Source organism: Panulirus ornatus, chromosome 71, assembly GCF_036320965.1.
Source record: "Panulirus ornatus isolate Po-2019 chromosome 71, ASM3632096v1, whole genome shotgun sequence".
Taxonomy (NCBI): domain Eukaryota; kingdom Metazoa; phylum Arthropoda; class Malacostraca; order Decapoda; family Palinuridae; genus Panulirus; species Panulirus ornatus.
Window position 1 is genome coordinate 12,511,847 of NC_092294.1, and position 26,591 is coordinate 12,538,437.

Below are 26,591 nucleotides of genomic sequence, written 5' to 3' on the forward strand. Positions count from 1 at the left end.
TATCATGTTTACTTACCTTACCAGTGAGAGCAAGGCACTAGGTGTCGCCAGCCGGACACATCCACTGATTGTGTACAAAACCTTGGGTCAAGACGAGCAGACAGACGACACTAAGGGACGAAGCTGCTCCCTCCCCAGGAAAGACACTGAGAGAACCCTTGAACACTGACTCGTTTTCTCTCGTATGCTTCTGAATTAACTCTCTGCTTCAAACAGATTCCAGAAGAGTCATGTTAGCCACACTCGTTGAAGGCGTTAGATCACTACAACACATAAAATTTCACTTTCATTTGACTGGAAACGAAACTGCTACAGAAAAACACCTCGTCTTTTCTGTTTACGTCTTACACGTTCTGAGTTTCTATTCAGAATGGTGGTTGAATGAAGCAGAAAGATTCAAACTGTGCGAGACACATGGCTCCGAGTTCGAACCACAAGCTTCACGATGTTCGCAATGTATATTCAAAGTGTTCGAACCAATGCAGCGTATTCCGAACATTAAGATACACAGTATTCGAACTAATATATATATATATATATATATATATATATATATATATATATATATATATATATATATATATATATATATATATATATATATATATATATATATATATATATATATATATATATATCACACTGTGTTCGGACTAGTGCTGCGCAATTCGAACCAATAGTTCCATGATATACTCATGACAAGGTTTCAGGGTAGCGGAGGCAGTGGTTTGACACACAGCGTTCCTACACCAAATAATTCTATCCACACATACATTTCAAGAACATTTCTTCCTTTTTCTGATTCAATTATTCATTTGATAAAACTGTTTACGTTTCAGGAAATAAACTTTTGAGCAGCTCGAATCATAAACTCATGCATTTGTGAGTAATTTTACTGCGTTTTCTCAATAACAGAACTATATAGGAGTGGTAATTAGTGCTCTGTGTGTGTGCTTGAATAACAGTTATGTTGGAGAGGCTACACTAACTGTATTATTTACTCTTGTGTTGACGATAAACATTGGAGATTTGAAGCATTTGTAGAATACAAATGTATATTGGAAGTGAGTGGTGGTGGTGACGAGAGGCGACGATGAATGCAGATGTGTTGTGAATTAGATTATGGAAACCGAAATGACTTTGTGAACCGCTGTTGTTGTAGTGAGGATGAGTGATGAGGTCCCTGATGTTGTGTAAGATGCAAGTAGGTGATGAGGATGATTGATGGAGGTAATTATGGTCGTGTGGAGAACAGGAGCCAGTTGAAAAATTAATGATGGTGAACGTGGTGGTCATGCGAAGCAGGAAACTGCATCAGTGATGAATGATGGAGGCTTGTGCCAGCCATACGAGGGAAATAAAGGACACAAACCACAAAGACTCCGGCGCATTAAGAAGTTAAACTAAACAAGAAACACAAAAACCTTGAGTAGATGTAACACACTCTTAGCTCAAATACGAAAACAGTGTTACCTAAAGTGGTTCTACTGTTAGGAAATGTTTGATTTACACTTATGGAAAACATTATTATAATCAGAGACAAAGAAAACGAAGATGAAAGACAGATGGTCCACGAGTACAATTCCTGTTCTTTAGGGAAAAAATGATTATACTAAGACGATGGAAATTGGGATTAAAAAAGGAAGACGATCCATATTAGCAACTCTATTCCCTAAAGTGTTTAATCTCTTGTGAGGTTGTTAATTAGACGTCAACTCCTTTTTCGTAAGCACTGGTTGTGTTTGTCTCGAAGTAATCAAAGAGTTCAAGGCTTACCAGAACCTCGCCTCTCACAGGGAAGACTGACACGAGAAATCCAGTGTAGAATCAGTTGGATCATTTGCAAAATTACTTGGTAAAGTTACCACCCACACATAGTTTACATTGATCTCTCAAAATGAGCTAATAATTGCTCCAATCGTCTCTGAAAATGAGCAAATGATTTTCCCAATCATCTGTGAAAATACCTGAATTTTTGTTTAATTGTCCGGAAAACGAGAGAAGGATTGGCTTCATCATTACAAGACTGACTGGGACCAAGACTGAAGCGAGTAAATGATTGTAATTTACGAGTGATTGATCGAAGTTCTCTCATTACTGGTTGACTTTAAACAAGTAATTAGTTGTATTAGACGATTCGTCAAGATTCGCTCAACCGGGCTGGCGTATATCATTCGAGAGAGAGAGAGAGAGAGAGAGAGAGAGAGAGAGAGAGAGAGAGAGAGAGAGAGAGAGAGAGAGAGACTCTAACAAAGACATCTACTGACTCAAGACATGGGAACATGTCTCCTTTATTCCCTCATCTCTTTTTTTTCCTCCCTATTCCCTTTAAGACTCCCACAGACTGTGCGAGGATCCTACGAACTTAAGTACCGCTATCTGACGGGAACTTGAACTTGAATATTGTTATATAACAAGATAGTTTACCTTGTGTTCATGGCGGGATGACAAATATGAACGAGAACTGAGCAGACAATGGTACTACTCTTGAGCGCACGACGGTACGACCCTTGAGCGCACGACGTTACGACCCTTGGGTATGAAGACATGGCCTTTGCCTTGGCTATCAACATAATTACTTCGTAGACCAGGTCATCATATTCAAGTATCTACAGAGTCTTCCTCAAGAATCGTGCATCATGCTTATGGCCGTACCGTCGTGCCCAAGGGTCGTGCCGTCGTGCTCAAGGGACGTAACGTCGTGCCAAAGGGTCGTACCGTCGTGCTCCAGAGATAAGTAGTCATTTCATGTCTGTTTCACAGTGAAACATGTGATGTACCACATAAATCATTAACACTTTAATATTCTCGCTAAATTAAAGTTATTTCAGTAATGGCCTCTGTTCAATTATATCTCTCTCACGTTTTTATTTATGTCTGTTTTAAACAAACACACACACACACACACACACACACACACACATACACCGTGACCAGCCTCAGCCAGGTTCCCATTCATCGACCTGCCCTGAAGGGTGGACGAACAAATGGAATTGGCTGTGGGCCGATTGCCACGCCCAAAACTTGAACCCGGACAAGCCCGTGCGTGAACCGCTACTCCACGGAAGCAAGTGCGTGTGTGGGTGTATTTCATACGCAGAGATGCGTAAATGTTTGTACTTGTGTACATGAGCGTGTTACTTATGTATATGAGATGAAGAATCATTCGGTCATATTTCTCTACGTAGACACATTTACATGCAAATAAACCCATTGCAAAAACACGCACACAAATGAAATGTCCTCACACACACACACACACTCACACACACACACACACACAGTCAAGAGAGCAATTCATCAAAAAGAAAATTTAGAAAGCTTAAACTTCTCCATCTTGAAAGAAAGAAGAGTTAGGAGTGATATGGCCACAAACTTTTAGTTTTTAAAACTGTTTGATGATGTCAACAGTAAAGAGTTCCTCTGAAGATATGGGGAGAGAAGAACCGCAGACCATAACATAATAATAATCTTGAAACTTGTTGAAAAAAGAAGTAAAGAGATGAAATTATGAATGTGCACAGGATACAGAGATCTACAGAAGTTCTGCGACAGTAAGGGAAGGACGAGAGATGAGGCTAGACGAAAACTAACTAGCAATACAGTACAAACAGGTAATTACACGCACACATGGAATAGCCACATGTTCAGTCTTTTATATATATATATATATATATATATATATATATATATATATATATATATATATATATATATATATATATATATATATATATATATATATACACATACACGAGACATGGGATGTGGTATACCTGTATTGTTCCAATTAAGTAACCTCAGAGATCAGAACTGACCTCCACGAAACAACTTTTGAGCACCTGTGCTACATAGACACTGTAGCTGGGATCGACAAGGCAATTTACCCTTTCTTTCTTTTCCACGTGATACAGGAAATCCCTCACACCTGAGGGGCAAAGAAATCAAAGTGTCTATGTACACGTTTCATTCACTTTGAATCTAAAATATATTTCCCGTATTCAAACGAACATGAACCACATCTTGACACGTCTCTTTTATTTTACGGTATAATTCTCCGGGCTTCTCCTCAACACACGCTCACAAAATCTTCGTAAAAGATTATAGGGTTGAGCTCGAGAGCACACTATGTGCGCGTGGGAGTCACCGTTCAGGCGAGGGGGCCGAGTGGGCGAGCTCTCCCGAGGTCCTTCCCGGGCGACGAGCGAAGGCAGACTGAGGACCTAAACCAGGCGACACCCCATCACAGCCTCAACATCAGGTTTCCTCTGTTCCCCTCCCTAGGATGACCTCCATTACTGACCCATTTCCAGAATGGTGACAACCGATTTCTCGCAAACTCGCCCGTCCATCTCTAAATTACTTGACATCATCCTCTCAAGGGTCTGAGCTCTTCTGTTTTTCCCTCGCTATCTAAAGAACACAGCCTCGCTAAGGCAGGGAACACAGCCTCGCTAGGGCAGGGAACACAGCCTCGCTAGGGCAGGGAACACAGCCTCGCTAGGGCAAGGAACACAGCCTCGCTAGGGCAGGGAACACAGCCTCGCTAAGGCAGGGAAGACAGCCTCGCTAGGGCAGGGAACACAGCCTCGCTAGGGCAGGGAACACAGCCTCGCTAGGGCAGGGAACACAGCCTCGCTAGGGCAGGGAACACAGCCTCGCTAAGGCAGGGAACACAGCCTCGCTAGGGCAGGGAACACAGCCTCGCTAGGGCAGGGAACACAGCCTCGCTAGGGCAGGGAACACAGCCTCGCTCGGGCAGGGAACACAGCCTCGCTAAGGCAGGGAACACAGCCTCGCTCGGGCAGGGAACACAGCCTCGCTAAGGCAGGGCCTTTCGCTAGATTCTGTCGAGATGTTGACGTCTGTTACTGATGTCAATGACTCAAAAGTCTTGGCTGTGTCTTATGTCATCTTGGTGTATGATCAATGTGTTGGTGATTACCTCTGGAACCAGGTAACGACTGGTTCTCAACTCTGGTGGTTCTGTGTAGGCTTCGTGGTTCGCAGTGACACTCTTTTTGTCACAGGCTGCTGGGGAAAAACTTAGTACATAGTGCATAGGAAGTAGAGAAACTTTACGTCCAACACCAGTAGAGGGAACCTTGTACATCGCCTGTAGAAATACGAATCAATACAGCGCAAATAACAGGCAATTATAACGAAAAAAAAGAGATCGTAAATCATATGCACTAATACTGTAATATAACCTTTATGAAGAATCTTCCCATTAGAATGTTATCATTAGAGCCTTGTCTGAGCCATCATTTCACTCATTTACCAATTCATGGACTCGATTATACTTTTTTCTTTAATTTTAGTTTGTTTATCTCTTCACTTATTTATCATAATGTTCTTAAGGTTCAGTCTTCTTGTTGATCTTGATCAGGGAAGGACCTTAGGGATGGTATAGTTACGGAATTCTATGTTGGCCATAACTTAGGTTTAAAAGATATATCAATGATTACAATAAGGACGATAATACGACTCATAAGCATGACGGTACGACCATAAAATACGGCAACACGACTCTTCGATATCATGGCGTGACCTTTGACGTAGCTCTAAAGGGTCGTATCATCATACGTCATAAAGGTCGTATCGTCGTACTATAGGGTCGTACGTCGTCCTTAAAGAGTATACGTCATGTTCAAGGGATCAACATTTACAACATAAGTTTATCAGCAAAAACAACTAAAGTTAATTTGTTATGACTATTTACTAACCAAGTTCAACCATGAACAGTTCCAGTACCCACTACTGGCAACATGAGCGGATTTAGGGGCAGAAAGACATATCTACAATAGACAATTGAGAGGGAAAATCAACTCATGATCGAAGCACAAGTCCTAATTTCCAAATCTTATCAGTTCTTATCATGCATCTTCTCTCTGCTCTCTCTCTCTCACTCTCTCTCTCTCTCTCTCTCTCTCTCTCTCTCTCTCTCTCTCTCTCTCTCTCTCTCTCTCTCTCTCTCCACCCTAATCTCTGTATTCATCTCCTCTCTTATGAGAGCGTCGAGAAGGCCCAGTGATCTGTTGCTACCTGCATTCCTTTTTACAAGGTACACCATCGTATGGCCAGCAGTGAACGAGAAACGAGTAGTCGAACACACACACACACACACACACAACACGTCAGCACTGAAATCGAACCCCAACCCCGACAGTGATTCAGCAGAAGTAAATTCCACAATGCCACGGCGACTCCAGTGGTCTTCTTTACCACTAATCCACATGAAAGGTCGCCTCACCAGTGGTTCGCTTCCAAAAGTTATATGTTTCATGTACTCTCTTATCTCCTCACTGTGATGCTCAGAGCCAGATGAATCTTGTGTCTGGCAGCAGCATCAATATCCGGGAACTCTACACCCCTTTCGAAATCTTCATGGATGACTTTGTGTCTTCAGCTATTGAGGAAATTATCTTTTAGGAGAAAGTAATTCTCCTCGGAGGTCTAGTGATTCCTTCTTCGCACTTATTCTTTCGTACCGTTGCTCAGACTCGCTCTTTTCCATACCCACTGGAAGGACCTGACGACTTCTTCACCATAGCGTCCCATGGGTGTAGGACACCCTCCCCGCGCTGTAGACATAAGTAATTACAAATATTACACCCTTCCAAGGGCGCTGATCCCAATCCTGTACGTGATACTCAAACGCCCTGCGTATCTCTCGAACCCCTCAGTCACTTAGTCGACCTTAACCTGGCGCAGTCGTGGGCTTTCCCTTTCATCGCTGGGTCGCCCAACCATCAATAATTCTCATGACACTGTCCCAGTGATTGTAGAGGTCAGTGGGCGTTCACACACGACACGCCTGGGTCTCAGTGCTCAATTACCACTCGAGGTTCCAATACTCAGCAAATTAGCATTGAGGTTATCGCTGTGAGGCAGGTTAGTGCCTGGACATTGTTCTGGTTGATAAGGGCTACTCCTAGGGCACGAACCTTGAGCGCGATACTGCGACCCTTGAGCTCGAAGGTAAGACTCTTGAGGACGACACTATAACCCTTGAGTTTTATGGCCTGACCCATGACTTGACCCTTAATGGGAAAGGTTAAATGCACGACTATCCTACCTTTGACTTGTACCGTCGTGGTCAAGGATCCTACCGTTGTGTTCTTGGGTCGCACCGTCATGTTCAAGGATCGAACTGTCGTGCTCAAGGATCGTACCATTGCGCTTTAAGGGGTTACAGTGTAGGATTGGAATGTGGGAACAAGTGAAGTTCACATGAAAAACCAAGTATAGTCCTAGCCCGGCGGGGAGGGGAATTTACCATCTCAGACAGTGTTTGGTCGGTCGGATATTTCGGCTTTAGCCTCATGAACAATCAGGGTTATGAGATGCGACAACGTCACTTGGTTAACACCAACTGAAAAACCTAATTATCATGATCTGGTGTTCAAGGTGATGTTAAGATCATAAGCGCTCCCACTACAGATCTGATCCTTGCTCATATGAGAACAGATCGACACTCTAATCTCTCTGACATTAGTCTACTTTGTGATCCACTGGTGTTCAGAACGTAAACTGTAATTGATACAAACACAAAAAAGTTCCACATATCCTGAAAAACCATTTGGTTACTTAGTAAGAAAAACATTATTTTCACACATAAGCCTGAATCATATAATTCATGATACTTACAACTATTGAGCAGTGCGAGATTGAGTTATGGGAAGGTGAATCAGGTCGCTTATAGCCATTATGTTTGGCGAACGTGCCAAGCTTCGGATACATGACGTCAACAGACCACTTGAAGTCGAAGCTTCGCTCATCTTGTGAGTCGAGATAACGTCGGTTCAATCACTGCCTTTCAATGTTCACGTTCGGAAGTTGGCAAAGATTATAAAGAATGGACCTTTTGGAGGTTTTCCTTGCAGTCATCAGTCCTTGAAAATTCAAGTCTCAGCAAAGGCTCAGCTTCGACGATCGCCTTAAAGAGGAATTTCCTTGTAAATGAATGTTTTGTATCAAAAGACTTTTCTTTACTGTTTCATGGTTCGGATCTTCACAAGAGTTGCGTACACATGAAACTACGTGTGCATAAATTCCATTTCATTCATAACTTCGCTAGACTTCCCTTATCAGTCACCTGCTCTATAGAGATAATAGTATCCCAGGCAGAAAAAAAAAACAGATTCATATATATATATATAATACAAAAAAGACATCCAGAATATGCCATCTTTTCTAAGACTGAGAGCCAATGTTTACCTTCAGCTCTTTCTATTCATAGATTTGCCCACTCATGGTTGTCTCATGACTTGTCAGGAACCCTGGTGTGGAGGGCCTGGTGTGTGGAGGGTCTTGTGTGTGGAGGTGGTCTGACGTGTGGATGGGGCCTTGTGTGTGGAGATGGTCTGGTGTGTGGAGGGGGTCATGTGTGTGGAGGTGGTCTGGTGTGTGGAGGGGGTCTTGTGTGTGGAGGGGGCCTGGTGTGTGGGGGAGTCTTGTGTGTGGAGGTGGTCTGGTGTGTGGAGGGGGTCATGTGTGTGGAGGTGGTCTGGTGTGTGGAGGGGGTCATGTGTGTGGAGGGGGCCTGGTGTGTAAGGTGGTGTGTGTGAAGACGCGGTGGTGTGTGGAGGCACCTTGTACGTTGATGTCAGGCATCACTGGATCGACACAGTGAACTGCATCTGACGTCAGGTACCTCTGCCTTATTTTGCTTATTACTTCCTGTCGTGGTTTATCCAATTCTACCTCTACACATATCTGTATCTTATTGCGTACAATAAGACCAAAGGCCACCCCTGTCCTCACTACACCCCTGCTTCTTAACGAAACATCGAGGACTGCAAACTTATCTTGATCTGTTTACAAGAGAAAGGTTCCCTTTCCAAGAAGTGGGAGGGGAAAGGATGACGCGATAGGCTGAAAAAGGATCCTTGATAGTAAGTTCTCTCTCTCTCTCTCTCTCTCTCTCTCTCTCTCTCTCTCTCTCTCTCTCTCTCTCTCTCTCTCTCTCTCTATCTATCTATATATATATATATATATATATATATATATATATATATATATATATATATATATATATATTTATACATATTTGCCATTTCCCGCATAAGCGAGGTGGCGTTAAGAACAGAGGATGAGCCTTAGAAGGAATATCCTCACTTGGCCCCCTTCTCTGTTCATTCTTTTGGAAAACTGAAAATGGAAGGGGAGGATTTCCAGCCCCCCCGCTCCCTCCCCTTTTAGTCGCCTTTTACGACACGCAGGGAATACGTGGGAAGTATAGAATACTTCCCACGCATTCCCTGCGTGTCGTAAAAAGGCAACTAAAAGGGGAGGGAGCTAGGGGGATTTAACCTGTAACTGTTAAGATCACGAGCGAGAAATCACATTTGAGGTGGTTGTATTATCGTAAGCGGACGGAAAAGTGTACAACACCGCCAAAATGCATCACTAGGATAGACCTTACTAGTTTACATCTCTCTCTCTCTCTCTCTCTCTCTCTCTCTCTCTCTCTCTCTCTCTCTCTCTCTCTCTCTCTCTATATATATATATATATATATATATATATATATATATATGTGTGTGTGTGTGTGTGTGTGTGTGTGTGTGTGTGTGTGTGTGTAGTGTGGATTCCGTCAGCAAATAGCAACACCAAGAGCGAGAAGTCACCTATGAGGAGGCTGTATTATCATAAGGGAACGGAAAAGTGTACAACACCGTCAAAATGCGCAACTTACTAGTCCACAGTCTCTCATTCGACATAAACTAAGTTTAGATTAGGTTGATCTAATGGAAAATATTCCCTAAAATAAACACATCCAATAATTACGGTCTTTAATGGAATTAATTAATAATTTCTCCAGTTGAACTTTCAATAAGGAGTTCTGCAGTAACTCCAACTTCTTTCTTTTGATATACTATGTTTGAAACAATAATGTACAATGAATCACTCTGCTATTTCAAACAACACAGAGGCAAACGTACTTACCGAAACTAAAAAAATGTCTTTCATATGGCTATTCACTTGTGTCTATTCACTGCAGATCTCAAGCTTCTAGGAATTATTCTTGAGAGGTAATTTTCAATTCACTGTCCTGTACAGATAGAATACTTTAAAGGGAGTGATTCCTGCTATCTCTTGTACATTGATGAAGCTTTTTATCTTCATATAAGGGTAGTTCTTTCCCTCGGCAATTATATTTTTCACGAGATCCAAACCTTACGTGTGATAATTACCGCAGCGGATCTGGAGTGATATAGGGATGCAGCTTTACCCAGAACGTCCCTCTGATATTTACTCCAGGATCCCCCTATGCTAATTCATATAGGGTGAGGCATTGTAATTTTTCTTTGTAGTAACGTCGACTGATAATAATATTTCTCTGAAGATCATTCAGAGAGGAAGAAAATTGGAGTTTACTAAACGTCTCTCATTTGATTGTTTTGTGAGGAAGCTCGCTTGATCCAGGAGTAGCAGCTCAGCTGTTGTGGTGGTGTTAAGATGTCTAACGTTGTGGAACAGATTGCACTGTACCAACGTAAATTAGAGAAATATGCTAAGACTAAGGAGACTGATAAGGTAAGGAGAGCAAGGATAGATGATGCTCTTGTCGACACTGTTGTATATTTGACTGTGGTAGAGCTGGTGAGCCGTGTGGAGGGAACTGTGGTTCTGAGTCCCAAAGTTTATTATCACTTAATTTTTTTGTAAATTAAATGTGTTTTACGAAGTGCCGATGATTGTTTAGAAATATTCCACAGTCAAGGATGGACTTGGACCTGTGTTACTTGTTATACCTGGAGATTCTTCAAAGGGCTTAAACATTGCTCTATATCCAAGTTCCGATTCAAGTTTCAAGTAAAAGGAAAAAATGTCTAGGAAGTGATTATAACAGAATGTAGATCATTAAATTTCAGCATCAGGTACAACCAGGGGTGTGAATTCACAGGATAGTATAATGATTTTGACCCTTTAAAAGTACCTGATGATTGTTTTCATCGCTTTTGCTGTGCATTACACATATATTTTAATTACACTAGAAGGATTTGTTTTGTAAAATAAAAGGAGGAATGTTAGTGAAAATCAATGAGAATTTTATTTTTATGTCACAGTATTGAATCAGAACCATATGTTTGGAATTATGATGTTGGGAAGAGACAAGTAAACTGGTTAGTAAGTAATTTCAGAATGATTTCTCATGAATGAAGCTTAATACCAGAGCAGACAGTAAATGCTAGTGTAATGACATTGCTGGTGTGGAGGTTACATATACAGAATCTTTTCAGTACCTTTGGTGTACTCTGATTAGACGTGATTTAATAGAATTATGATACAGTTTGAGAATATTCATTATACTGAATCACCAGTACTTAAAAGTTCTGATAATGGGCTTATCCTGTTATACACCCAAGGATGGTTGGTGGTCATTGAGTTTGGGTTTAAAGTCACTCATAGTTTTGATATCATTTACGTACCACTGGAAGTATTGCAGCCTTAGGCTGCATGAACCTGTAAAAAGATCCTGGGCAACACCAGAATCCTTTTGTAGAAATTGGTCTTGAGGTAATTTTAGGTAACTAGCTTAACTATTGCAACAAAGCATCACGTATGACCTGAAGTATAACAGAACTCTGTAATCATGAAAAAGCTGGTGTTGAGGTTAACATATTTTGTCACAGGGTTGAATGTATCACAGTTTGTTTTTCAAGATTTTTGTGAATGGTGATTTGCATTCAGTGCAGTAAAGATTGAGTACTTATTAAAGGATTTGAGCCATATTTTGTAAGATTTTAATCTTTAAACATATCATATAAAGTATATTGTTCAGCACCCGACCATGTTGCATGTTAATGTTTTTCTTCTGGAATGCATTTTTAATGACATGTTTCAAAAACATAAAAGTTAATGGAGTATGAGTGATTGTAGATGGTAAGGAAAATTGACTGAGACTTGGAAGGAATTTATGGTATCCTTTGCTTGTGAGAGAGTTTTTGATTTGAGAAGATGCACAGTGATTATGGTATTCTGTAAGGAATGCCTTTTATGTAAGATAGATATTATGGCTTTATATACAGGCTAAGTGAAAAGTATTTATTGGATTGATTTAGTTCCTTTACCGATATCTGTCCCTTATATTTTCTTTTCAGTTACTGTACTACATTCACAAACTGAAATACCTAAATGTGACTGTTAGCCATTTAGAAGAAACTGGAGTTGGCCGAACAGTCAACGCCCTTCGTCATTATGAAGGCTTAGTGGGGGAAAAAGCACGAGCTCTTGTCAACAAATGGAAAGTGATGGTGACAGCTGAAGAAGAGGAAGATGAAGAAGAAGGAGAAGCGGATGTAGAGGAAGATGAGGGTGATGAGAGAGACAATGCAAGCCCAGTTGCACCTAGGAGGGTGGGTTGATCGGTCTTTGTATCAGGGATGCAATAATGTTATGATTTTATCATGTGTTTAATTATTTTTTTTCTGTGTTATTCAATGAAAAGCATGATAGAATAAGTCTTATTGTTAGGTAGACTAATTTGTGGGGATTTCAAGTGAACAGGGAAGGATGAAGAGTGGAAATGGTAACAGGAAAAGGAAAATCTGAATAAACCAGAATGTATTATGTAGTGGGAGAAAAGAAGCCAAAAAAAATGTAATTTCATATTATCCCTCTTAGTTGTACTGATGATTTTTATGTTCTTTCAAACTTTAGTCCCAGTTTGTGGTCTGCTGCTTATTTTCACCCTCAGTAACATCCTGATGTACCACCTTTAACTACCTTATGTAAACTAATGAATGTAACCTTTAAGACAGCCTTCTAAACTGTCATTGTTTATCAAATAACAGACAGAGGTTATGGTTAAAGCACATCGTCAGTAATGATAGAGACGGTAATGGCATTGTGTTGCATTTCATAAACAAAACTTTGGTGGAAATTTTTTCATATTTTAAGGAATGTAAATAGCCATATCATGTTGCAAAATCTTTTGGCAAGTGTTTCAAGCCTTTGTTTGTTGGTTTTTGATGCAGAAAGATTTTAAGATTGGTGGTATTGGGTAATTAAAGCATGAAATTAAGATTGGTGGTATTGGGTAATTAAAGCATTGAAAAAGAATCAGCGATCTTATCCTTTTTTTAATACAGAAAAGGTCATCTATGATGTAGATCAACAGCTAGATAGATAGATGATTGTCATTACTTGTCTCCATTGTACAGGAGGGCAGCTCTTGCTTAAACTCCTCCAAACAACATAGGTTTTTCTCAATCTTTTTACATTCATCCCTGCCACACATAACCTTGATATTACTGTACTCTTGACTTGGTACCATAGTCTTTTCACCTTATTGTTCCCACACATCCATTGTGTTTGCTGTCATATTTTTTTCACATAGATTCATAGATTTTTTAAGTGTATTTATACTACCCCAGTACACCATCTTATACTATCTCTGTCACTTTACTTACAAATTATCTTCTTAATTTTCTTGACATTAAGGTATGTAGCAAAGCAGATGCACTCTGATGTTTGTAATATTTAAGATACTGGGAAATTATTTTAATTTTGTACTGTATTCATTGATAATGGGTCAGTCTAATTTGAACTTGTTTTTTGTGCAGGGAAAGTGCCCATGATAATTTTGTAAATCATGTCAGTTATTCCTCAGTTTGAAAATGATATATTCTTATGATACTACATACTCATTTATTGTAAAATGATTTAACATCTAAGAGTTAAAATGATTTTACTGCTAAACATAGGAAACCATAGTTTCTAGTTACATTATTAAAAATGCATGGTTATAATGCACACTAAGATGCATACAGCTATCTTTTGAATCAACTTTATTTAGCTGGGTGGGATTTTTGGTCAAAATACTGTCAGATTTCATACTTACAATAATATTTATGAGTAGACAGCTGCAAAAGTTTCTGTTCAACACCTGGTAGCCATGCCATGCATTGCATCTTATACTGAAGTGAACACTTTGATTACTAAACTGTGTTTCCCATCAGTCTGGACAGATGGCAAATCAAACGGATCAAGTGGAGGTATTTCATAAATGATATAGGTACAGTATAAAGTACTGTACTGTTATAAGTAGTGGGTTCTAATATCAGTACATTAAGCACAATGGATAGAGAATGGATGAGGTTACTTTCTGTTTGTTGTGGTTGAATCCTTGCTAAGGTTGGAGTTGCAGTTGTGTGTGAAATGTACTTACATGCCTACTTCTATTTCATACCCAATATGCTCTTAGTGAGCATGTTTTAGGTTTGAATGTAAACTTAATGTTGACACATGGTGACATCAGGAATGAACATGGTTTCATAATTTACCAAGTTCTTTTTTTTAAAATTTTATTTTCTAGTGGAATGAGGCAAATGATAGGGACACAAGGTAATATAGATGAACTCCACTTAGCATTTATATACGGGTTTAGTTTCAGTAAGCTATTTTGTGAGTTTCATGATTTTAATCATGCAGGTTACAGAATTTTATTAGTATGGAATACTTATTTATGAATATTTTAGTTGTGTCAAGAATTGCATCCTCATTGCAAAAATTGCTAAAGAACTGTAGACAAAAATCTAGATTTAGGGCCTCATTTTTATGGCAAATATTTGAAGTTGGCTTCTTTTTAACCAATGAATGTATATGAATTACACAGAGTATGCTTTACGTAGAATGTTTGAGTGTTTAGTTTTTCTGAAGAATAAGTATATTAATATGAAATACTCAGAAATAGTACAGCATTTTATTTTTGTAACATAAAAATCATATCATTATTAGCATTCTAGAGAACAGCATTATTGGCATTGTTATGAATAACATATGTATTATTGGTGTTAACATTATATGTTATGCTTTTGCTGTAGGGAAAGAACTGGGTTGTTTGTCATTTTGCACATTGGAATATTTTATTGGATGAAGTATGTGCTTATTTGTTTTTGATGTGAACAGAATATGTTACCTGAGTGTTAGAACAATTACAGTTCAATAAATATTAAGGTCAGACAACAAGAGTAAGTGATCAGAGTAATTCTACCCCAAACAAAATTTCTTTGGTTATGGCTTTTTGATTGTATGTCTGTCATGCATGGATTGGTTCATACAGGTACCAGGAAAGTGAACTGTTCTGTGAAGTGGTGACACAGCAAATATTATTCACTGAAATCAGATTACTGCTTTCTTCTGTTTATTCACACATTTTTTACTTCAGTTGATTTTAGATATGTGTGTTGATCAGGAGATATGCATATATGCTGTTGTGAATCCACAGTTTAGGTTGCTTGCACCATTCACAAGAGAACATAATAATAGGAAAAGTATGATATAGATATGTGTTTTTTGCTGTGGGTCCATCTGTGTGGCGCCTTTCTTTCTCTGCTATAACCTTGTACAGTCCACTTATTTCAGAAACTCTTGTGCCCTGTTTCATTTACATACAGCACCATTTGTTGAATATCATTCATACCACTCTTACACAGGGTTGGACAATTCCCATACCTGGGGGTACACCTGAGCTTGGAGGTGTTCATGCTTCTCCCATAAATGGACAGTTGGAGCCATAATTTCATGGCTCGATTCAGTAGATGAATTTTTGTTAGAGGCTTAGAAAAAATATAAACTTTCTGAACCTCTTGCTGTTGAGCATCACTCACGATGTGTTGAGGTATACAACTCTGCTCATCTCCAACTTGGTGAATTATACAGTCATCACAACCCAATGGATACAAGACATTTAAATGATATTATATCTCTGTTGATATTAGTTTCTGACATTACTAGAGCAAATTACAAAAACATTGTTTCAATGTCATGTTTCTGCTGCTGGGAAGGGCGTCATATGACTGTGTCCTTTTGTCAAATGGCACATACACTCCCATACACTCGTACTTGGGCCAGGTCTTCCTTACTTACAGAAAAAAGAAAAAAAAATTACAAATTTTATCAGTTGCTTGACATAGTGAGCACTTTGGAGAGCACCTAGACTCACTTATTGACTTTCCTTCTTATCTTGTCCCATAGATTTGTCTCACTTAAGTCTAGCTTTGCCTCTTATTTAAGCCATAGCTTGATTCATGATCCATATTACAATACAGTTTCCAGGAGACATAGAATGCCCTCATATTGCCTTAGGAGATGCTTTTCCTTCCTTAATTGTAGCACTTCTGTGGCATGAACTCTCCCGTGGATGTTTGTCTCAATATGAGCTAGGGTAGAACTCACCTAGGTACTCAGCACCTGCTTCTCTTTTTGGCCTGCCTGATTCGTTTTCAGACTTACTGATATAATTTTATGCCTCCTGTTGGCAGTGCTATGGTTGATTGAAGAAACTCACTAGAGACAATATTCTTTGACAGTGTTACTCCCCCCTTTTTATTTTTTACAGTGTACTTCAAAAGTGGAACCTTTTAACCAAAAGAATTAATGCTTGGCCTTATAAGTTCAGTGTGTTTTTTGGGTTACATGTAGAGGTTTCGTTGGAGAAAAATGTCTCTTGCAATTAATAGCAAAGTGGTTAGTACGATGTCTGAGATGTACAGTTACAAATAGCATTGATATTGGTACATTGCAGATACAGGCAGAAAATCTCAGCATTCTCCATTTAATGATATTTTAATTTCACTGTGTTAAGTACTGTATTATCTATCTTGACTAAACGTCACATATTGTTTCTCTTTTGGATAAGAACAATACTTATTTTATGGTTAAAACTTTAAGATCACAGTACTCAAATTTACCTTTCTTAGACTCTGTGAAGGGTAATTAAGTGTAGATGTAATATCTGTACTATTATTTTGTTAGAAGGCAGTACACAACTGAGTTATGCAATATGAATGGTCCTAGATTTTTTATTTACTAATATTGTTTTTAAGTGTTTTCGCAGAAACAGAAAATACATAGAACACCTGCAACACACTATTTGCAATCCAGTGACACTTGCCTTGAGATAGGGTTTGCTTTTGCCTTCATCAAAAATGAAAAGATGTTCGTGTATGTTTTAATGCTTTATGTTTTATGACTAAGGAAGAAGACTTCAGGATGGAAGTTCCTTTTGACAGAAGGTGCAGGGAATGAGAGTAGAAAGTATATTCATATGAATTTATGGGGTCTGTGGATATTTCAGTATTGTAGATAGGAAGTGGAATGTAAGTTACACATTTTGATTCATACTAGTGAGGCATAAAGTGCCATTCCATTTTTCAAAAAGCACTTACAGAGAAGGGAAAGTATATTTAACGAGACCGTGTGAAATGCATGGAAGTATGACTGCAGCATTTTTGCACTGATATATGATTATTAGAATGCTGCTATATTTTCTGGATGTTCTTTATTTATGGTATGTTTCATTTTGATTTGATTGTATATTCCTGTTAAGGGTGAGGCATTAAGGGCTAAGAAGTGGCACTGGAATTCATTAATTATGGAGACTATTGTTATGGCCACCTCCTTGAAGGAGCTCCTGAAGGGAACAGGCATCAGAGATATAGAGATAGCTAGATATACATTCTTTTTTCTTGCATGAATATTTAGGTATATTTTATAAACAAGCATGTGAAAGTTTTCAGTAATGGTAATGGTAGACAGGAGGAATATAGAATTAGCTGGTAATTCCTTTAGAGAAAGTTCCTTCACCCCAGCAACTATGTCAGACAGCCTTCCCATCTTGTGTTGTGTCATTGCCACATGAGAGCAGGCTAACAAGTACATGATGATGCCCATTAGAATATATCAAAACTCTTTGGCTTGTTTTACAAAATGTAAAGTATGGCAAGTGTAACTTTTTTTTTTTGTTGTTGATTGTACATGGTAACCTTGTTGAGAAGCCATGGTGGATGCATTATGAACCATTTTTTCATGGTATAAATGACAATTTCTCCAAGAAAAATTGAGTTTATGCATTCTGTCCAACTGATAGACCTTTTCACTAGAAAGATGGTTTCTGCAGCAACACATGGTAATTGACACATATTCTGAAACTGCTAGCCATAAAAGGCTGTCTTTTTCATTGCATGAATAATGTTTCATTTTTTTTTGTCTGCTTCCTTATCTGTATGTGTAAATGAGGTTGTCATATAGTTTTCTTATTACTGTTTGATTTTGATGTTTAAAAACATAAGATGTGCTTTCTTTTAATTTTTCCCCACACATTCTTCTTGCAAGTAAAACCTCTAACCTTGCTTAATAGCTCCACCACTCAAGAATTCTGCTTAAGCTGCTTATAGGCATAGCCATCATGCTGTTAAAGACATACATATCACTGGCATGTACTTAACTGAACTGCATTATTTCATCCACAAACCTTGTCACATGTTGACTGAGTCTTTCTTTTCATTGCTCTCAATAGAGCTTCAGTCACTGGGTTTCATTCCACTTTGTACGGTGTTAGATTTAAGATGTTTTTCTTGTCATGCATAGAAATATGTTTGCTTGAATTCCCTATCATAATTAAGTTAAAACTATCATCCTTCACAAATGTTATTGGTTTATTTGTGATTCATCAGGGTGAAGAAAGACATAACACAGAGGATCAGGAAAGTGAAGGTGGAGATGATGACGAGGAAGAAGACCGCTTGCAGATAGAAGAGGATGATAAAGTAGAATATGAAGATGAGGGCGATGGCTATGGATATAGCCCTCATGATTCTCCTGCAGGGGTCAAGATTGGAGGTGGATATGGGAATGATTCTGCCTCAGGGGGTGAGGATTCAGATGGCTACAATCCTGTAACATCACAGAGGGATTACCAGTTACATTCAAAAGGTCCAGTTGTTGCAGCAGAGTATCATCCATCACAATCTAGAATAGATCCAGTAGGTGTTTCAAGTCCTAGTTGGAAGGATTCATCCCCAGATGGGTCCTCTGACAGAAAGAATGGAAGTAGCACTAAAAGTTCTTCAAAAAAGAGTCATAGGGAAGATAAAGAAAAATACAAAGAAAAAGAACGAATTAGAGAGAGGGAAAGAATCAAGCATAAAGACTCATTAAGTAGTCATGAAAAGGAGAAACGTAAAGAACACAAAGAAAAACGTAAAGATAAACACAGAGACCGAGAAGAGAAAAGAGAGGAGAAGGAGAAAGTAAAGTCACATAAAGATAAACACAAAGACAGAGATAAACATAATGTAAAGCCAAAGGAGCATAAATTGAAAAGTGAAGAATACAGTGAAAAATCAAAGTCAGGGAAGGAGTTAGAGAAAGGAATAGTAAATGGTTTCAGTACACCAGAAGTAGAAAAAAGACCATATGATGGAAAACTAGATTCTAGAGAAAGTGACAAGAGACATGTTGTTGAAAAACGGAAAGACAAAAGTGATAAAAGCAATAGTAGTCACAGGAAAGAAGACAGTGCAAGTAGGGACAGAGATATTATGCATAAAGAAAATAGACTAAGTGAAAGTATTAGAGAAGCTGAAAATATAAGTAAAGAAAGCAGTAGAGAAAAAGATATTAAAGATAAAGAAAGAAGAAAGGAGGAGAAACACAGAGATAGAAATAGAGACAGTAGTAGTATTAGTAGTAGTAAAAAAGAGAAAAGTAAGAAAGAGCCAGATTCAAAAAAGTACCAAAGGGAACAGGACGATTCGGAAAATGATAGAAAAGATAGCAAGAAAAAGAAGAACAAGAAGAATGTTGCAGATGACAATATAGGCTTTGGTGCTGCTTTGATGGGTGAGTAACCATGATATTTTATCCATGCACTTTACAAGGTTTAGTAACCATGTGGTTTGAAGTGGGAAGGGTTTAAGTTGAAAACCCAGTTGAATATTGTCTTGGCCACCTGGTTGTTCTTATGTTACCTGCAAAGCTGGTCATCAACTAAGTGTCATAATTTCTGTTTTGATGTAACTAGAGGTGAGCAGAGCTTGTTATTGTAGTGTGCTGCAAAGGAAAGGAGAAAAGGATAGAGCATGCCATCTCTAGGGATGAATTTATAAGTGCATTGTGAAGATTATAAATTCCAAGGAATTTATGTGGGATTAACTTAACTTTTTTGCCTTAAATTTCAGCTTGTATAATAGGTTTTGATCAAGCTGTATTGCAGGTTAGTGTATCATATACATGAACCTATTTGACCCAACCCACAGGATCTGTCTCTAGGGGTAGCTGGAGGCTGAATAAGTTTTCCATTGATGTGAAATCATTTAGATGGCTTGAAGAATGGTTTGAAGAAGAGAGAAGAGGTAGTGAAAGCTTTGTAGAAGATGAAATCCGGCAAGGCGGCGTGTTTGGATGATATTGCAGTACAGTTTATTAAGAAAGGGGGTGATTTTGTTGTTGATTGGTTGGTATATTCAGTATATGTATAGACCATGGTGAAGTGCCTGAGGATTAGTGGAATGCATGCTTAGTGCCATTGTACAAAGGCAAAGGGGATAAAGGTGAGTGTTCAAACTACAGAGGTATTGATTGATAGGGTGAAGGCATGTACAGATTATCAGACTGAGGAAGAGCAGTGTGGTTTCCGAAATGGTAGAGGATGTGTGGATCAAGGTGTTTGCTATGAAGAATGTATGTGAAAATACTTAGAAAAACAAATGGATTTGTATGTATCATTATTGGATCTGGGGAAGGCATATGATAGGGTTGATAGAGATGCTTTGTGGAAGGTTTTAAGAGTATTTAGTGTTGGAGGTAAGTTGCTAGAAGCAGTGAAAGGTTTTTACCAATGATGTAAGGCATGTGTATGAGTAGGAAGAGAGGAGAGTTCATTGGTTCCCAGTGATTGTCGGTCTGTGGCAGGGGTGTGTGATGGTTGTTTAAATTGTTTATGGATGAGGTGGTTAGGGAGGTAAATGCATGAGTTTTGGAGAGAGGGGTGGGTATGCAGTCTGTTGTGGATGAGAGGGCCTGGGAAGAGTCAGTTGTGCTGATGATACAGCTCTGCAGAGATTGGTGACTGAGTTTGGAAAAGTGTGTGAAAGGAGAAAGTTGAGAGTAAATGTGAATAAGACCAAGGTTATTAGGTTCAGCAGGATTGAGGAACAAGAAATTGAATGTAGTAAGCATGACTAAGGCTTCATATATAAATGAGTTGAAAGAAAGAAGAGGAAATAGGAGGAAAAGAAAAAAGGTATGAAAAAACAAGGGAGTATGTGACTGGAAGGAGGAGGAATGTTAAAGTTTTTACATGGGTTGGGTTGCATATAGGAGACTGACTGTGTTGCAATAATAGTGAAATATGAACTTTTGAATATATCTCAGTAATTCATATGCACATGTGAAACATGAGAAGATTAACCAGAAAAATAAACAGGGACATCCCAAACTTTCGAAGGTATTTCAAGCTATAGTCAGGGATACAGAGTCTTAGAGTACAGGAGACTTCTTATGGAACTAGAACTCACTTCACCTAAGGAATATGGAACTTTTAGCCTGAGGAATATGGAACTTTTTATCACACCGGGTAAGGTGACCTAACCCTCTGCTTAAGGGTTGAGTTTTTCAGGTCTGCCACTGCATAGCTTTGATACATTCTTAATTTCACCATCATCTGATAAACATTCTACATATCAAATGTATATACCATCATTGAGTCTCATGATACTGGTAATTTTGATAAGGGAGGATTTTACAGTAAAGCTTTCTGTTAGTGACAAACAAAGTTGTATAAGTATTGATTGTTCCCCATGCATTACATTGGAGTAATTATCTATATGCTGGAAAACCACTCTTTATTCAGAGGCTGTCTAAACAGAATATTTATATTGTTGAATTCTCTCCTCTGAATATTTACCAGATTAACCAATATACACTTTATCACAATTTTTACAGGGAATTGATGGAACACCACTTTATTTTTCACTGGATGAAGGGTTAATTTTTTAATCAGAATTTGTATGGTATTACTGTATTCATGTACTACATTGATATTAAGTTATTAGTCAGGGATATAAATTCCAAGTAATACTGTAGAACCAAAATATTCGTATTAAATTTTTCTTCTCAGACATTACCATGGTAAGTTTTAAATGCTTTCATTATGCATTTCTTATTAAATATTTCTGGGAAGCTAAGTGTTCTTGCAGTATTGTAGATCTGTTCATTTTCTTTATTCAATTTTTTGGGATGACAAATTCCTAATGTTTGAAGGAACATACCAACAAAAGTAGAAATATTCTAATAATCTTGATGGTTTGAAAAGTATTGATTATATGCATCAAGTTAGGTAGGTTTCTTTTTGGACTTTGACCTTCAGACCACTATCTGTTTTCATAATTATGATACTCAAAAAGTGCAATGAGTCATTGACATCCTCTTCAGTTTTGAAAGATGTAGAAGGAACAAAGTTGCTATATTAAGTTATTCTGAAAAATCTAAATGATTTTCATTAGGAGGCAATAGAAATTGATTATCGTCATCTCAACAGTATCAGGATAAATTGAACTACATATTTGATGAACAGTCTGTTCAGAAAGATTATGAATAGATTTGAAGTAATTGGTTAGTGCAAATTGTCCACTATACAAATATGTCTGTTATGCTACTTGACATTAACCATTAAAACCTTGTCCATTACATAATGATATGTATGTAGATGGGAATAGAATAAGGGGTAGATCTAATTGGAGATGGAAGAATGGAGTGAGAAATATTTTTGAATGGTTGTGGCCTTAATCTGCAGGAGGGTGAAAGTTATGCATGGAATCGAGTGAATTAGAACATTGTGGTATGTTGGAGGCAGTGTTTTGTCAGTGAACAGGACCGGGGCCTGTGAAGCGACTGGGGGAAACCATGAAAAGGTCTGTGGGGACTGGTTGTGGAGAAGGGATGTAGTTTTGGTTCATTGCACATGACTGCTAGAGAATGGATGTGAACGGATGCGGTCCTCTCTTCATTTGTTCCTGGCACTACCTTGCTAATGCAGGGAATGGTGGGCAAGTATGAAAGTAAGAAAATATATATGTACTACATACATAATGATTAACAGGAGGTTCTAGTTTGTATAATTCATCTTTGTGGTGATATAACAGATATTGCACCAGTACTTTTGTAAAAAGATAAATGGCTAAGGAATATTCTGATTTTTAAGTTCCTTTAACAAATAATTGTTTTTTGCATGAACTGCTGAAATAGCACCTACTAATAACTAATTAACATAATGATTTGGCTCTTTTTATAGATTTGAAAAGCTGAGGAGGAATCACTAACTTTTTGTCCATCTTGTCTTCAAATTTTTTCTTTTATTTTTATATTGATCATCATATTTTGTATTTTGGATATATAATACTGTATATGGTATGCAGTTTCTTTTTTCATACTTATTCAATGTTTCCCCCATTTGCAAAGTAGTCTTGGAAAAAAGAATGGACTGTTTGCTCACATCGACTCTAGCTGTCATATATTTTGAAACCTGAGATCCCCTCCACTGCCAAGCTTGTTTACTGTGATCACTTTTTATGCCTTGGTGTAGGCCATTGACAGAATATTACGTCCTGCATACCACATCACCAGAAGAAGAATAAAGAGTAGTGTATGGGCACTACCTGCAGGAGATGAGTGCACCTGATTGGAAGATGTACAATAGGAAGGGACTGAAAAATAGGGCAAATGAGAAATAGTGTGACAGAGACTCTTATCAAATTTTAGGAAGAATAAGAAAATGTTTTGGAAGAAGGTGAATAGTGTGAGGAAAATGAGAGAACAGTTAGGAGCATCAATGTTTGGATTAAATGGGTAAGTGGTGATAGGCAAAGAAGGGATGAAGAAGAAACAGAGAGAGTACTCTGATGGATTGTTGAATTTGATAGGTGATAGGGTGGTAGGTGTGGGATGTTTGGGACATGATGGTATGTGGACATAGAGAGTCATGGGAAATAGTCTGGTTAAAAGAGAAAAGAGCTACTTTAGCTCCAAGGTTACAGTACACTCTGTAGCACAAACAGGATGGACTCCTATGAGATGTGAAGCTCTTTGATGAGATTTTACTCTAGTGAACTGATGTTGATACAGCCTAGCAGAAGACTTTACTTGCTATATCACCTCAAGCAGGCAGAGTTTGCTCATACTTATACCTTACCTTTCTGCCTCAGTAGTCTCTATTTACCACATATCTCTTTCTCCCCTTTTATTATTTACTTGGTCAAACCACCTCACACCACATGTTGTCCCTAAACATTTCATTTTTATGTATCAGAATCATGCTTGTACTGATATGCTGATAATGTATCAATGATTTTGGCTTTAATTGCTACAGGTTTTGACTCTCCAGTGAAAAGAAAGAAGAAGAAAAAGAAAAAAGATCAAGAAAGGGAAAGGGAAAGTTCAGATGATGAACGGCCATCTACCAGTAAACTGTCTAACAAAAGAATACACACTGATGGGGGAGGACTCCCAGACCCCAAGAAGGTATGGAAGGAAAAATCATTAATTTGACAAGTTTTGCAGATTCTGCATTTTAGATAACACTGGGTTCTATCATGAAGCTTATTACTCTGGAATCCCTTTCTTCAACAGCCAAAGCTTCTCATGGACTCTCCTCCAAAGCTGCCACACATCCCCACATTTAGTGGGTCATTAGTCCCAGATGATGGTCCACTTCTTCCTGAAATAACTCCCAATTACAAGCCATTACCTCGAGTTCCGATAAGGGATGATCCTGCAGACCACATGACATCAAAGATGTCTGAAGAAGAGGCATTGAATATCATGTTTCAGTCTAAGAATAATAGGTAATTTATTCCTTTATGTGTTTGAAAATGCATTTGATATTTGATGACCAGTTCTTTTGCGCATGATGTATAGGTAATATATATGTCTGACTTAGATGTCCCTTCTCTTACTAGACAAAACTGACTATAAGATGGTAATGATGTAAGGCCAAAATTATCATATGAGACAAAATAGTTTGCAGATTTAGTAAGTTGTCATACTTTCCAATTTTCTATATCTCATGATGGCACTTAACTGCTTTCTATATCTCATGATGGCACTTAACTGCAAAACACATTCTGTGAACTTTCTTTTGTTACTTTTTTCATTCCTTGATCATATGATTTGGTCTTCCTCTTTCATTTAGTGTCGTTCCATAACCAATTCTGTTTCATTGTCAGGAATTTCATTGGAAATTATTAACACTATTTCTTGTGCATACATGGCCTGAGACTCAAATCCATACAACACTGTTGGGAAAACTATACCTTCAAATATACCCATCTTTGCCCTTACAAATGCTGACTTCTCCTTCCAGACACACACACTCCTTAATCCTTTCAGTCCTTAGCTTGGTATAGTTATGTGTTCCTCAAGCCTAAGGATTTTTCCAGAATATTGAATGGAAGGAAGTTAACCATATGAATTAATTCACCATAGTGTTAAAAGGCATAAAACAACAAAAAAGAAAACACAAACCTTCTGTAGCATCTGTAATCCCTTCAAGTTTACTTGGCAGTTTTGATTTGCAAGCCTATTTCCACTATTTAAATGTTATTCCAGGGCCCAAATAAGGTATTATAGTAATTCTTAATGTAATATTCCTCTAAATTACTACTTTCAATCAAAATGGCACCTTGCTTCTTCCCATGGTGCCTTGTGTTTATGTTTGTGACCGCCAGATGACAGATGCACCTTCCAGTAAGAGTCCTTTCACCATGGTGTTTATAGGGTAACAGACACGTTTCTTAAGTCATGTAAGTGCTGTCCATTCTCACTTAGATTGTTTGGTCTCTTAACTGTTTAACACTTCCTGTTGCCTGTTCTCATTTCTTTCATATTTGTTAAACATGAACACCAAAAAACATCAAAATAACTGATTGAAAAAGATGCTGGCTAAAGGAGAATGAAGAGTAGATAGAGTAAACTAGATGGTCAAACATAACTATGCAGTATAGATAGATTGACAGAAACTAAGAAATACAGTAATCATTGAATAAGACATCATCATCATAACATAGCCATGCTTAGACTTGGGTGATCTTGGGTTTTAGGCTGAAATGCAGACTTTGGCCATTCAACACCTTTATGTGCAAACCACTCTTCCCCTGTGCAACTTTGAATGTTGGAATTATTCGGTACAGGAGTCAGTGTGATACAAAGGAAAATTGCAATTAGTGTAATTCCCTAATGTTCATTATAAAAACATGCAACAGTTCTTAATATGTATTTTAAATTTGTTGATCTTATATATTTACTTTCACTGCCTCTAATTGTTTGTAGTTGAAGGATACAAAGTCAACACTGCTCTCGTAGCCTCAGCATCCATGTTAATTTTTGCTGAGGTTTTCAAGAGAATACCTGAATTAGCTTTTTTTTTCATTTCAGGCGTAGCAAAATGTACTCAGGCAAGGTACCTGGCTTATCATATGTGCCAACATTATATGAGTCATGCATCAGAGTCTTACAAGAAAATATTGATGGTAAGTTTTTATATTGTTCGATGCATAGAACATTGTAAAGTAAGTTTTCACATCCTTTTTATTCCCAAAAGGTGTGCAGAAAACAATTTATCCACTGCATATTTGTAAATAGGAATGTTATCAACGATATTTATATATTTATTATACTTGATTGTCATTTCCCGTGTCAGCGAGGTAGCGCCAGGAAACAGACAAAGAATGGCCCATGCACTGATATACACGTATATACGTAAATGCCCATACACATACATACATACACATATCAACATACACAC

The 26,591-nt window shown here is 38.2% G+C and overlaps 2 protein-coding genes across 3 annotated transcripts in view; one reads left to right on the forward strand and one right to left on the reverse strand.

Annotated features, from left to right (window-relative positions):
- CngA (Cyclic nucleotide-gated ion channel subunit A) overlaps positions 1-10,189 on the reverse strand; it is a 186,061-nt gene extending 175,872 nt beyond the window's left edge. Inside the window, exon 1 of the mRNA XM_071660434.1 lies at positions 9,950-10,189. Within this exon, the coding sequence (XP_071516535.1) occupies positions 9,950-9,973 (24 nt within the window). The 5' untranslated portion in view covers positions 9,974-10,189. The remainder of the gene's footprint in view (positions 1-9,949) is intronic.
- A 221-nt stretch (positions 10,190-10,410) lies between these two features.
- The window catches only part of EloA (elongin A), a 47,441-nt gene continuing 31,260 nt past the window's right edge, over positions 10,411-26,591 (forward strand). For both annotated transcript variants that reach the window (XM_071660502.1, XM_071660503.1), the window contains exons 1-6: positions 10,411-10,540; positions 12,109-12,363; positions 18,466-19,633; positions 24,159-24,310; positions 24,419-24,633; positions 26,222-26,316. In XM_071660502.1, coding sequence (XP_071516603.1) covers positions 10,463-10,540; positions 12,109-12,363; positions 18,466-19,633; positions 24,159-24,310; positions 24,419-24,633; positions 26,222-26,316 — 1,963 coding nt within the window. In that variant the 5' untranslated portion in view covers positions 10,411-10,462. The remainder of the gene's footprint in view (positions 10,541-12,108; positions 12,364-18,465; positions 19,634-24,158; positions 24,311-24,418; positions 24,634-26,221; positions 26,317-26,591) is intronic.